Raw genomic sequence first — 13,323 nt, 5'->3', positions numbered from 1 at the left:
GTTTTGTAAAAATCGACGCGTTTCAAAAAGGCGGGGCATAGAGGAGAAACAATAATGTACAGTATGTGGAAAATAATGTGTTTTTTTAACTTTAAACCGCATAAACACATTTCATTACACCAAATACACAAAATAATGTTCTTTTTAGCAGCATCATATGACCCCTTTAAGTGTTCATTGCGGATGATTTTTGCAGAGATGTTACATGTATGTATGGGCTATGTTTGGATTGAAGCTAAGAGTTTAAGACCGTGTATTTGTATTCATTTTAGAAGGACTCTTTATTGGTGAGAACACCACATCATGGTCCAGTTTGAATATGGATTTAAAGTTCTTTTCGACGTGGGACCATAGTCTGGACTATTTTTTCCCAAAGACTTAAGTTATAGTAGCTGGAAAGTATTTAAAGTTAAACAAGATGTATTGTTGTAGATTAATAGTGCGGGCCCTGTGTGTGCATAGTGAGGGTTAGTAGTGTCTTTTCAGTGATGAAAGTCATATTTTGATTGTGTGGAAGAATATACTTTTGTTTCATGCTTTTATTGTAAATTTGCTACTTTTTCTATTTGCATTTATTTTCACCGTAAACAGCGCACTTTACATTAAAATGCGATGCAATCTAGAGTATTGTTACTGTATGTGTTTGCTGCAGTTATTGTACTATGTTCACAGTATTTGTTATCATGGATCAGATCAAGTTCATCAGATTAAATTAATTTGAGTTCTGTCTTTGTACTAACACTGAACATCAAGTTGAATTGTAGCATTGCATTGGCCATGCTGGTTTTGAGCATTACAGCCATACCATGCGCCCTGTGTAGGGTTTGTCACAATGTAGGTGTGATTATATCCAGTCTGGAGGAGCTCAAATTGAGATTCGGTTTCTCTGTACCAGGTGTAGTTGAGCTCTGCTGGGTTTGCATCAGTGCTGCAGTTCAGAGTCACTGGTTTGCCCTCCCTCACTGAGCTGGAGGGAAACGCTGACAATGATGTGTTTTTTGGGGCATCTGAAGAAAAAAAGTGGTGTGATTTAGAATGTGTGGTTTACAGTTCAAGATTTGAAAAGCTGCAGATTTAAACCTCTCTATTTTACAAGTTGCAGATGCAGGCAACGTTAAATGCATGTGTGCAACCCTTAGGCTAGCCCTAAGTGGGCCCGTAAAGGGCCAGTGCAGGCTTGTTTGCAGGGATGTCAAGTTTAAGTAATTTAAACATGCTTTTGTGTTTTTTTTGCAACTCCTTAGTAGTGTCTTTTCAGTGATGAAAGTCATATTTTGATTGTGTGGAGGAATATACTTTTGTTTCATGCTTTTATTGTAAATTTGCTACTTTTTCTATTTGCATTTATTTTCACCGTAAACAGTGCACTTTACATTAAAATGCGATGCAATCTGGAGTATTGTTACTGTATGTGTTTGCTGCAGTTATTGTACTATGTTCACAGTATTTGTTATCATGGATCAGATCAAGTTCATCAGATTAAATTAATTTGAGTTCTGTCTTTGTACTCACACTGAACATCAAGTTGAATTGTTGTGTTGCATTGGCCATGCTGGTTTTGAGCATTACAGCCATACCATGCGCCCTGTGTAGGGTTTGTCACAATGTAGGTGTGATTATATCCAGTCTGGAGGAGCTCAAATTGAGATTCGGTTTCTCTGTACCAGGTGTAGTTGAACTCTGCTGGGTTTGCATCAGTGCTGCAGTTCAGAGTCACTGGTAAAAAAATATATATATATTGAAAGTCGCAAAAAATCTTATCTTTACACGCGTCCTTTACTCAAATCCCTCCGTTTGAGAGCGAAGACACAGAAATGGTTCCTAGTGCGCAAATGTGTTGTTTTTTTCAAGTTAATAATTTATTCAAACAGTATACAGAGTTGCTAGTTTAAACAGAGAGATTAATTAACTAGTGACAGAAAAAATATATGACTTGACGTACCCAATACCAAGTGTAAAAAGATGTACCGTTACATAGACAAGAACCATGCGCAAACCAGAAGTCAAACACGAAAGTCAGATATTACTACAAAAGCGGAAACTAGAAAATATCAAGAGCAACCACAAAGATTTATGCAATGACTGTCTAACAGCCTATACCCCAAAAGCCGTCTTCCGACCCCACCTACTTTCATCAAGTTCAGGCTGGCAGAGAAACTTCACGCACTTCGTTCTTTCACTCTCTGTGATTTCTAATTTGCGTTTCTGCCGTGCATCTCTGCTGTATAGACTCCTATTACTATCTGTTACATGCTGCATTGATTTCTGAAGAGTTTGTGAAGGGTTTAAAGTCGCAGAGATGAGTGAAGCAGAAGACAATGACATTCTTGAGCTGGACTCAGAAACGGAAGACGGAGACGTGGAGATGACTTTAATGGCAGATGTGGGTGAGTTTCAGCATCTTTACCGTTTTTTTTTAGTTTTTTTTGCTGTCTTTATAGCTTGTTCTTTTACAAGACTCCGAAAATAGAGGGCATTTTACTTTCTTTTTCGCTGCAGCAGGTCTGTTGAGCTTATCAGAAGTTACCAGAAGTCATATTTTAGTGATAATAACACATAAATACTGCGTCCAAAATGATTAAACATAAACCGTGAATACAGATTAAATGACTTGAATACATTCGCATATGGAAGACGCAAAACAATGCGACACGACCCGTTGTGTATCTCACCACTATCCTCTTAATGGGCACCTAAACTCTCTCCTAACTGATATTAGTATTAATTTATATTATAATTAATTACATGCAGGTGTTTAGTGTGTGTATTTTGTTATATGTCTACTGTAATGCTTACCCTGCTAACAAAAAAATATGCTCTAAGAACGTTTTGCTGACATTGCTTAAAACGTTATTTTTGAATGTTCTCTGAACGTTCATTTTTAAACTGTTTTAACAAGTTTTTCTTGGTTATGTGAACGCGGAGAGAACGTTCCATTGTATCATTTTGCAAACATTATGGGAATGTTACTTTTGAATGTTCCTGGAACGTTCTGAAACAAGTAACATTCAAAATAAACGTTACATGGACGTCCAGCCTGAAACGTTTTAGGAAAAACATTAGGCTTACATGAAAGATGTTTTTGCGCTAATGTTTTGAGAACATTTTTAAACACGAGATAACGTCCAACGAATGTTGTATTAATGTTATTGTAAGAACGTTTGTTCATAACTTTGAGAGAACCTTGCAGAAATGTTCTAAGAACGTTTTTTGTTAGCTGAATAATGATGTCACCATTCATTTGCTCCACTTTTGATTCTGTTGCTTAACTGCATAGACATGCTGCAAACAACATGAAAAGTGATTACATTTTATTTTATTACGTTTTTAGTAATAACAGTTGTTATTAATATATAATATATGGTATAGATAAACACTACACAAATACACATGTGTCTGAAACAGAATAGTCTGAAATACACTGAGGGTGTTTTATGGATGGTTTTATTTCACATGCTGGAATGAGCGTCTCTTGTGGAGGCGTTATTCATAAAGTCAGTCAGATGTTCCTGGACAGATGAGTTTTCCCTGTACAGGCTGTTTTCGGGCCGTTGCTATAGACTTTTTCCGCTTAGCCAAGCAACATCTGATTTGAGTTAATTTTTTCCCATTATGCTTTGCTCTCTGGCTGGTTTGTTTTGCTTGGGTTTTCCCTTTGCTGTGAGTAAACATTAAATCAGAGAATTCCAAAGTGTTCACATGCTGTGTGTGAGTTAGTTTGATTAGTTTGAGTGTAAGAATGTTTGGTGCTTCATGTCATTAGCGTTGAATTAAAAGGAATGTCCTCACCCTCAGGCCATTGAGATTGTTCATGGGAACAGATTTGGAGAAATGTAGCATTACATGACTGGCTCACCAGTGGATCTTCTGCAGTGAATGGGTGCCGTCAGAATGACGAACAGCTGATAAAAACATCACAATAATCCACAAGTAATCCACACCACTCCAGTCTATGAATTAACATCTTGTGAAGCCAAAAGCTGCATGTGTTTTTTTTTTTTCAGCTTTTTGGACTGTCATTCTGACGGCACCCATTCACTGCAGATGATCCGTGACTCACATGTATTGGCTTTTGAATGTTACCTTTATTGTAATATTTTGTATATGCTTTTTTCAGTTTATTCTGAAGAGTTGCCAACATACAAATCTATGCCAAAAGGTCAAGCTGTGCCAAAAGTGGAACGGGTTTGTTTCTTTTCAATCCGCCTTGATAAACACAAAATATTATTAGACAAAACACACACACATACACACACACTCATTGCTGTAGTAAGTTCATTACAAATCTCAGTGTTTATAAGTGTTTATTTCAGTAGCTCAAAGCTATTAGGAACTTTTATAACTTTTTAGTTCTTTTGCCTCACTTTATGGAGATGATTTTGAGCTTTCTGTAACATCAGTTTGCTGTTCACAGGCTGAATTCAATGGTAACCCTGATTCACTATTTTTCAACGATGGAAAGAGAAGGATTGACTTCGTTTTGGTCTATGAGGATGAGTCTAAAAATGCATCTGAGAAAAAAGGCTCAGTTATGAGGAGAAGAGTAAGTCAAAGTCACTTTCACACATTCATTTACTTCAGCTGTTGACTAAAAGAAACTTCCAGCCCTTTGCTAGTAATCTGAGCAATTACCTTAAAGGGAGAGCTCAAAAGATACACAAAAGAAGATATTTTAAAGAATGTTGGTAATCAAACAGTTGACGGTAGACAATGACTTGCATAGTTTTTCTCTCCGTACTAAGGAAGTAAATGGCTACTGTCATTCTGAATAGTGAATTCTTTATTTGAACGGCTACAATTTCATAAACTTTAAAATTCGGAATATAAATGCTGAAGTCCACAGGTTTGTAAACTTTATGATTCAGAATGGCAAATTCTTTATTCATAAATCCCAAACTCCTTCGTTGTATAAGGCTTTCTGTAACAAACTTGCTCTTTAAATGCCTGGTTTTATAAAATGTTGTTTGCTAAGTAAAAAAAAAATAATAATAATTTCATAATATCTGTAATATGCATTTAGAAAATAGATTTTAAGCAGCCAGGTAAAAATCTTGAAACATGTCAAAGAACATTTCTGAGTGATATTTTGTCCATATTTTTTCTTTTGAATTGAAAAAGATCAAATATTTATGTGAGAGATGCTCAAATGTTTATTTGAGATGTTCACATGCATTATACTCAAAACCTCAATCACTAAACCACATGTAACTGTTTCCTTAAAGGCATAGTTCACCTAAAAATTTAGTCAAAAGTAAATAAATGTTTATATTATATTATTTTTATATTAATTTAAACAATTATTATCAAACAATTATAGTCATTGAGTAACATAAATATATCTTAGTGTAGGCTATATCTTTAGAGTTTTATCATTCATTATCTTCTTGTCGATCCACCAGTTCACATTTACAACTGTGTGTTTTCTGCGTAAAAATAAGGGTCGTTTTTGGCTTTGGTCTAAACAAAGAGCAGAAGGGCTTATTGAAAAACGCAAATTCATTCTCTGCCAGCAGATGGCGCTTTTCGCCAGGAAAATAGCCGTTTCCCCCGTAACCGCAGTGAACAAAGCAACGCAGCACCTGACTTTGAAACTTGCAGCGCTCATATTTAATCAATTAAATAGCCTTTTAAAGTGTAAGCTATATCTCATTATACATGTCAATTTACATTTACATGTATATTTAGTTTTTTTCACTGGAGCACCACCTGAGTCGTCTTCTCCCATTTCTACCAGCGATCATTGTTTCCTTCCCGCGGTACTACTGCGCACATGTCAATAGCATCACTGTTGTATGTTGCCAAGTTGAGGGGACAAATGGGTTGAAATTTGTATGCGTCGATCGTGTGAGACAGATGCGTTTTATACAAGATCTGGCAACTGGACAACCTTGGAATGTTGTGATTATTCATATAATGAGGTTTGGCCCATACAAATTACGGGAGTTTTACCGTAAGCGAATGTAGCAAACATATAAAATACACCCAGTGGGATTTTTTTTTTTTAATAGAAAGATGAGAAATATGGGAAAATATTTAAACAGAATGATAGCAGGATAGAATTGTAAAATACGGGAGAATCCCGGGAAAAATGGGAGGGTTGACAGGTATGATACAGGTAACATAAAAACCTTTAATATGTTAACAAAATGAAACAAGAATGCTGAATCTGGCTTTATCCAGTGTTCAGATTCCTGTTCTGGAAATGTATGCAAATTAGTACATATTTAATTACATAATGCTTCGGTAACACAAAATTAGTCCCTGTGACTTCAAACGATATATTGAAGTCTTATGAAGCGAAACGATCAACCTGTGCAAAAAACTGAACATTATTTATATTATTTTTACAACAATTCATTCATACGCCTCAAAATCAGTGAGTTTTATCTACATTCCCTCTTTTTTCCTCAATTGTTCTCTAGCAAAGACGCAGAGAGTTTTTCGAAGGAAGCCTGATGAATTTGGGTGTGGAATTGGAAGCGACACAATCCGTAAGTCATTTAATTGCACAGCATTTAAATAAGACTTCCTATAGAGATGTTTTTCATTCTGCTTCTGCGTTCCTCGTGCCTGGTTTATATCAGTTTTACCCGTATATATGGACTTCTCAGGAAGGATACTGTGAGTCCTGTCTGAACCTGTTGATATGATCTGCAGGAATGTTATTGTTTTGGATGCACGCACGTCTTCCTGTGGTGCTGATGGGAGAGTTTCCTCCCTGTGTTTTGTAGGTAGTGGATGAGAAGCTCGTCTATGTGAAAGTACACATGCCTTTTGAGGTTTTGTGCACTTACGCTGAAGTCCTGCACATCAAACTGCCCATCCAGCCCAACGATCTGGCCCAGCAGTCATCAGCGTACAACTGCTTCACGCGCCACTTCTACCCCAGCGAGGACGTCATCGCCAAGGAGCCCGACTTCTTCACCGCTCCTTTCAGGAAGGATCAGCTGAAGTGTTTTTGTGTGAAGGACAGAGAGCAGTTCTTCACGCCGGCCGTGAGGAGCAGAATGGTGCGTTGAACCAGTCGCTTTGTGTCTCACTGTTCACCTGTGTTTTACTGATATGCCGTGGGTTGCAGGCGTACTACATCCTCAGCCGAGCGCCGTATGACGTCAAAGGAAGCGTGAAGAAGTTTGGCATCAGTAAGCTGCTGGATGGAGGCGTGTACAAGGCTGCGTATCCATTACATGATGTAAGTACCATCCGTGTGCTGGTTAAACAAAAATTTGACATTTTGAAACTGGAAAAAAAAAAAACACTAATACACTAATGTCAAAAGCACTAAATAACAAGTTAAATAAAAAGTAAATCTGAAATTAAATAAAAAAAATTAAGTAAAATATTACTATTACATTTCTTATTTTATTTTTTATTTAGTCATTTTTACTTAGCAAAATAATAATTATTGTCATTATTATTTTATATCTATCTATCTATCTATATATATATATATATATATATAGTTATTCTAAAATATCAAGAAATGTTACCTTGGTGACAATCTGACATTTATGATTTTTGTAATTAATTTTATACACACACACACACACATATATATATATATATATATATATATATATATTTCAGTTAATGCTTATTTTATTTCAAGTACAATTTTTTTTTGTTTTGTTTATGTAATGGTTTTAGTTTTTTTTTTGGTTGACTATAATAACCCTGAATACCACTGATCACAGTATATTAAGAAAATTGTTTTGTATTGCAGCTTTTCTGAAATGTTATGTTTACGTATACAAATGAGGCATTATGTAATTAAATATATACTAATTTGCATACATTTCCAGAACAGGAATCTGAACACTGGATAAAGCCAGATTCAGCATTCTTGTTTCATTTTGTTAACATATTAAAGGTTTTTAAAGAGGGGATTTTGGATTTCTCTTCTTATCACTCCATATAACGGAATAAAATGTGATATATATCAGGTGAATGTTGTAAGAACAAGGCCCATTGTGAAATTTTGCACGCTTATTGTGATTATTATGATAATCTGCAGGCAGTGCAAAAAGACGGCCTTTGAAGTGTTTATCATTCAGTTGATCAGTGAGTCTAGAATCGCCATACAATAAGATAAAATCAAATCCTGGCACTTTCTTCTTAAGGAAAAACAAAGATGTTCTAATGAAAATAACTTTTTCCAGAATTGCACTTAGGAATAATGTAGCTTAGGAAGTTTTTTTACATTTGAACTTTCCTGATGTTGTCACATTTCTGGCCCCTGTTCTGCATTTAAACTGAATTTAGTTTATGTAGAGTAGCTGAAGTGATGCATGAGTATTGATGTGCTTTTGCCACTGTTTTTGTGATTTCTGTAACAGAGCAGATTTAATGTGAAATCTAAAGAGCCTGATTGCCCTAATGAGCGGTTTCTGCTGTATAATGAGTGGGCTCATCCCAAGAGCTTCTATAAGATGCAGCCGCTGGATCTGATCAGGTGTGTTTGTGTGTCATTCTGTTGATGCGTTCATGCCGTTTCTGGGTTTTCTTCTGATCCCCTCCGGATGGATGAGCCTGTTAATATGCTCCTCTGCTTTCAGGAAGTATTTTGGTGAGAAGATCGGCATTTATTTCGCCTGGTTGGGTTTCTACACAGTCATGTTGACTCTCGCTGCTGCAGTCGGACTCGGTTGTTTCATATACGGATACACGACCAGAGAGAGCAGCACATGGAGGTACAGCAGACTTTTTTTTTCCAAGTAAAAAATTTTAATAGTATTTTTTTTTACATTTTTATTTAGTAAAAATAGTAACAATAATAATAATTATTATTATTAGTAGTAGTAGTATTACCGTTATTATTATTTTATAGACATATTGTATTTTGGCCAGAACATTAAAATAAATAAATTGTAAAAAAAAAAATGGCAAAATTGGATTAAAATAAATAAATAATACCTCTAACAGTACAGTATCACTGCAGTGTGATAAAGACTGACTTCTTATTTTTATTTAAAGTGAAATATTAATATTAATTATTCAAAATGATTACAATTAAAGTGAAATATTAATTCTTTTGTTTTTAGTCTTTTTTGTATTCAGTAAAAATAATAGTAATTGTTAGTATTATTACTATTAAAAAATATTAAAAATTATAAATATGTTTGCTGTTTCTATTATTTTATAGCCATATTGATAGGCTATATGAACAAAATTTTGGCCAAAATTAAATTAATTACAATAAATAAATGAATAAATAAATTAAAAATCAAATAAACCTGAATAGTAAAACTTAAAATAAATAAATGAAATAAATAATTATAGAAAATATTACAATAAATATATTATATTAAAGTGTACTAAAATACATATAAATACAGAATGCCGCTAACAGTACAGTACTATTGTCAGTAGAAAAAAACATAATTATGAAATGTAATAGAAACCAAAAAATTTCCAAATAATATTAATTCACAGTATAAATTGGGTCTTTATACATACAAATACATAGCAGATTATTCAACCCTATAAACCAACACATCAACCTGAATTTTTATTGCAGTTTGTATTAGAATAAAAAATGGTGCAGTCTTACTTGTGCAGCACTTATGTACTTGACTGATTATGACACTTTTTTGGCAGCAAAGAGGTGTGTGACCCTCAGATTGGTGGAGAAATCATTATGTGTCCGCAGTGTGATGAAATCTGTCTGTACTGGAGGCTGAACACCACGTGCGAGTCGTCTAAAGTGAGTCAAACACACACAAACCCACAGCCTCTCCTCTGGAGGATTGTGGGATTTGGTGTCGGATCTAAGATTTAACTGTTTGTTTTGTTTGCGAAATGCTCTGAAGCTGAGAATGTGTTTCTGCATTGGTTTTCCTCCACAGAGACTGTGTATATTCGATAACTATGGGACATTAGTGTTTGCAATCTTCATGTCTGTTTGGGGTGAGTGATGTCATACGCTGGTCACATGATCCCATCTGCTAATGTTGCTAAAGCTTTGTCTGCTGGCAGAAATCCTGCTCCACATTGCAGATTATTCTGGCCAAGAACCAGCTTGCAGCATGATTAGTCATGTTTGTTAAACGTTTATAGCATTGCATAAGTATGTTTGGAGTTTCAACAAAGCTTTTACTGTTTTTGTATGCAATATGTTTCATTGGTAACACTTTACAGTAAAGCTCAGTTTGTTAACATTAGTTACCATCATTAGTTAACACGAACTAACAAATAAAACTGAAACTAAAATTATATTATATTAAAAATATATATTATATTAATATATGTATATGAAAAACTTCTAAAAATGACAAAAACACAACATTTCTAAAACAAACTAAAATGAAAATGGAAAATATAAAAATAAAAACTAATTAGAAATATTATTTAAAAAACAATGTTATCTCAGTGATACTACAATAAAAAAGAACAAAATTACTACAACTTTAACTAAAATTAAAATGAAAGTAGAACATTTAAAAACTGATTCAATATATTTAATTAATATATCAATATATTTAAATCTATAGTTTCTTAACACTTGACCTAACAATGACAAATAAAGCATTTCATAATCTTAATTTTATTTTGATTTTAATTTTAAACCATTTATTTATTACATATTTTCATTTTTATTATTAATGCTATTATAGTTTTTATTACTATTTTGAATCAGCTTTTATTTTCATGTTTTATGAATACTGTAACAAATGCCTTGTTTATTGTTAAAGGGCTCATGAACTGAGAAACCAAATTTCCCTTGATCTTTTGACATATAAGAGGTCATTGTATTATAAAAACATCCTGTAAGTTTCAGAACTCAAAACTTTGTCGTTAGTCAAAAAACAGCTTATATTGAAGGCAGTCTGCCAAAACAACAGCTTGTGGAATGTTCTACTCTGTGATGTAATACTGTGAAAATCGCTGCCTGTTTAGCCCCGCCCACCGATTCTACATCGCTGCCTGTTTAGCCCCGCCCACCGATTCATGTAGTGTAAATATTGTGAGGCAAACGCACAGGTCTACTCAAAAACCAAATGATAAAGATGCTCTGAAGACAAGAATACGCTGTTCAGTGCCAAGCTGTGGAAAAACAGCCTTTGCATTGCCTTCCTTCTGTTCCCAGCATTAGGAAAGAGTGTATGGGCGTTTTTGCGAAATTGACACGTTTCCATTAGGCGTATTTTAAATTCTCAATTTCAATTTGCGCAATTTGAAGGGTAATGGAAACACGCCTAGTGCTGTGCATACAACTTAACCACTGATTTCTAGTCGTGTCCTCTTTTGGAAGACCAAACAAAGTAGTTTCGCTTTCACAACGAAACACACAGCGTCTCCACGACATGGCGGCGGCGGTGGCAGCAACAATAAAGTTACGCCTTCTTTCTTTGCGTGAACATTTGGGTGGTGTTATGCAAATCTTCCCACATTGTGACGTAGACATGTGGGGGGGGCGTGTCTAAACGAGGCGTTTTACAATCCGCCAGTCTACAATCCGCCACGCCTATTCAAACAGAGCGTTCTGATGAGGGGTTAAAAACAGGACAGAAAATTGCTTATTACTTCTAAATGATGTTTTTTGATGTCAAAATCTTGATAACATTATAAGTGGACCTCAGAGAACAGTACAGATGCAGTTCATGACCCCTTTAATGCATTAATTTACAGTTTACTAATGGTACCTTCCTGTTATTACTGTAATTTTGTAATGCAATATCATTGTGTGAATCTTGCCATTTTGTATGCAACATGTTTCGTGCTTGACAGTGACTCTGTTTCTGGAGTTCTGGAAGCGCTATCAGGCCGAACTGGAGCACGACTGGGACACGGTGGAGTTTCTTCAGCAGGAGGAACAGCTTCGACCCGAATACGAGGCCAAATGCGTCTATGAGAGAGTGAACCCCGTTACACAGGTATGAGTTTCGCTATACGCAGCGCCTCTGTTCAGATGCATTCATTGTTTTTAGGTTGTTGACATTAACAAAGTGTTTGTTTTTGTACAGGAGAAAGAGAAGGTGCCGCACACAGCCTGTGGGAAGTGCATGAGAGTGTCGTGTGGCATCAGCACTGTGTTATTCTGGGTAATATTGCGCTTTCTCTTTCATACATGTAATTAAATATTTAAAAAGGCATCTAAAAATCAACACGAAGTAATAATAGATTACAGGGCCATATGATTTCCATATGATAATCACATAATTTTTCATGCATAAGATTTAATTTTAGAATTAAACCTCTGTTTAGAACCTCTGTTGTTCAGCACTTTGTTTGCCCCCAAAAATGTAAGGGTTTGTTTAATTTTCATTTAATTAATAGAAAAATTAGATGTTTTATGTCTTAATTTAATTCCCAGAAAGAAAGAAAAAATACACACACAAACAAAAAAAAGTTATAAAAGAGGTGTTTTTATAAGTTGAATTAATTAGACATGCTTTTTGATTATTGAAATTTACTTAAATTATTAAAATGAAAATGGAAAACAGAATTTAGGGCCCTAAAAATGTTTTATTTATTTTTTTAACTTTTAATAAATTGTTGTTGAATTCTAATCTAGTATAGTAGCATCTAATTTCTAGTAGAATTCTAATCTAATCGAAATGGTGCACAAAATAATTTAACACAAAAAATGTAATTTTGGAGAGAGAAAAAACGAAACTTGGGGAAAAAATAAAATTCCATAGGGCCCTAAATACATGTTCTGAGATCGTTTGCGTTCACGTCACGCATGTAAAAAGCTTGCGAATGTCATTTCATGTAGATTTGAGAGATTGAATGTATAATCTGTCTGTCTGATGCTTTTGTTGTAGGTTCTGTTGATCATAGCGTCAGTGGTCGGCGTGATTGTGTATCGTCTGGCGATGTTCATCACTTTCTCTGCCAAGCTGCGCACTGATCTGAAGTATACTAAGGAGCTGGAGCCATTCAAAGAGTACGTCACCCCTCAGATGGCCACGTCCATCACGGCCTCCATCATCAGCCTCATCATCATCATGATTCTCAATAATGTCTACGAGAAAGTGGCCATCTGGATCACAGACTTCGGTAAGTGACCCCTCGTACAAGTTTGTTGATTTACACCAATGATTCCCATCAGTTTTTGTCAACTGAATCCCTGAGTGATAATATTTTTTAGGTAATAATTAATATTTCATTAATTTGGCAATATGTTGGCATCAGTGTTATTTTAGTACTACAGTATTTGTATACTTATTCTTGAGAAAAAAATTTTTTTTAGTATAATGTAAATAATGAGTTTTAAGTAACATTTTTTATTTTGTTTTCAAATTTTTTTTTTTTTTATTCGATCCTTTTTTATTTTTTATATATATATATATATTTTTTTTTTAATTTTTTTTTTTTTAT

The 13,323-nt window shown here is 34.6% G+C and overlaps 1 protein-coding gene and 1 pseudogene across 2 annotated transcripts in view; one reads left to right on the top strand and one right to left on the bottom strand.

The window, feature by feature from the left end:
- LOC107707951 (myelin-associated glycoprotein-like) overlaps positions 1–1,695 on the bottom strand; it is a 15,517-nt pseudogene extending 13,822 nt beyond the window's left edge.
- Positions 1,696–2,144: 449 nt separating this feature from the next.
- Positions 2,145–13,323, top strand: part of LOC107707987 (anoctamin-6-like) — an 18,826-nt gene continuing 7,647 nt past the window's right edge. The window contains exons 1-13 of one of the 2 annotated variants that reach the window (XM_016512119.1): positions 2,145–2,387; positions 4,118–4,185; positions 4,415–4,543; positions 6,423–6,491; positions 6,732–7,010; positions 7,079–7,192; positions 8,337–8,452; positions 8,556–8,690; positions 9,598–9,703; positions 9,846–9,906; positions 11,728–11,873; positions 11,964–12,041; positions 12,768–13,002. In XM_016512119.1, the coding sequence (XP_016367605.1) occupies positions 2,300–2,387; positions 4,118–4,185; positions 4,415–4,543; positions 6,423–6,491; positions 6,732–7,010; positions 7,079–7,192; positions 8,337–8,452; positions 8,556–8,690; positions 9,598–9,703; positions 9,846–9,906; positions 11,728–11,873; positions 11,964–12,041; positions 12,768–13,002 (1,624 nt within the window). In that variant the 5' untranslated portion in view covers positions 2,145–2,299. The remainder of the gene's footprint in view (positions 2,388–4,117; positions 4,186–4,414; positions 4,544–6,422; positions 6,492–6,731; positions 7,011–7,078; positions 7,193–8,336; positions 8,453–8,555; positions 8,691–9,597; positions 9,704–9,845; positions 9,907–11,727; positions 11,874–11,963; positions 12,042–12,767; positions 13,003–13,323) is intronic. The other variant, XM_016512120.1, reaches the window with a different exon arrangement.

The sequence above is a fragment of the Sinocyclocheilus rhinocerous genome, unplaced genomic scaffold, assembly GCF_001515625.1.
Source record: "Sinocyclocheilus rhinocerous isolate Xijiao unplaced genomic scaffold, SAMN03320098_v1.1 scaffold475, whole genome shotgun sequence".
In the NCBI taxonomy this organism is placed as follows: domain Eukaryota; kingdom Metazoa; phylum Chordata; class Actinopteri; order Cypriniformes; family Cyprinidae; genus Sinocyclocheilus; species Sinocyclocheilus rhinocerous.
The sequence above is the reverse complement of the archived record's forward strand: the minus strand, read 5'-3'. Positions and strand labels throughout refer to the sequence as shown.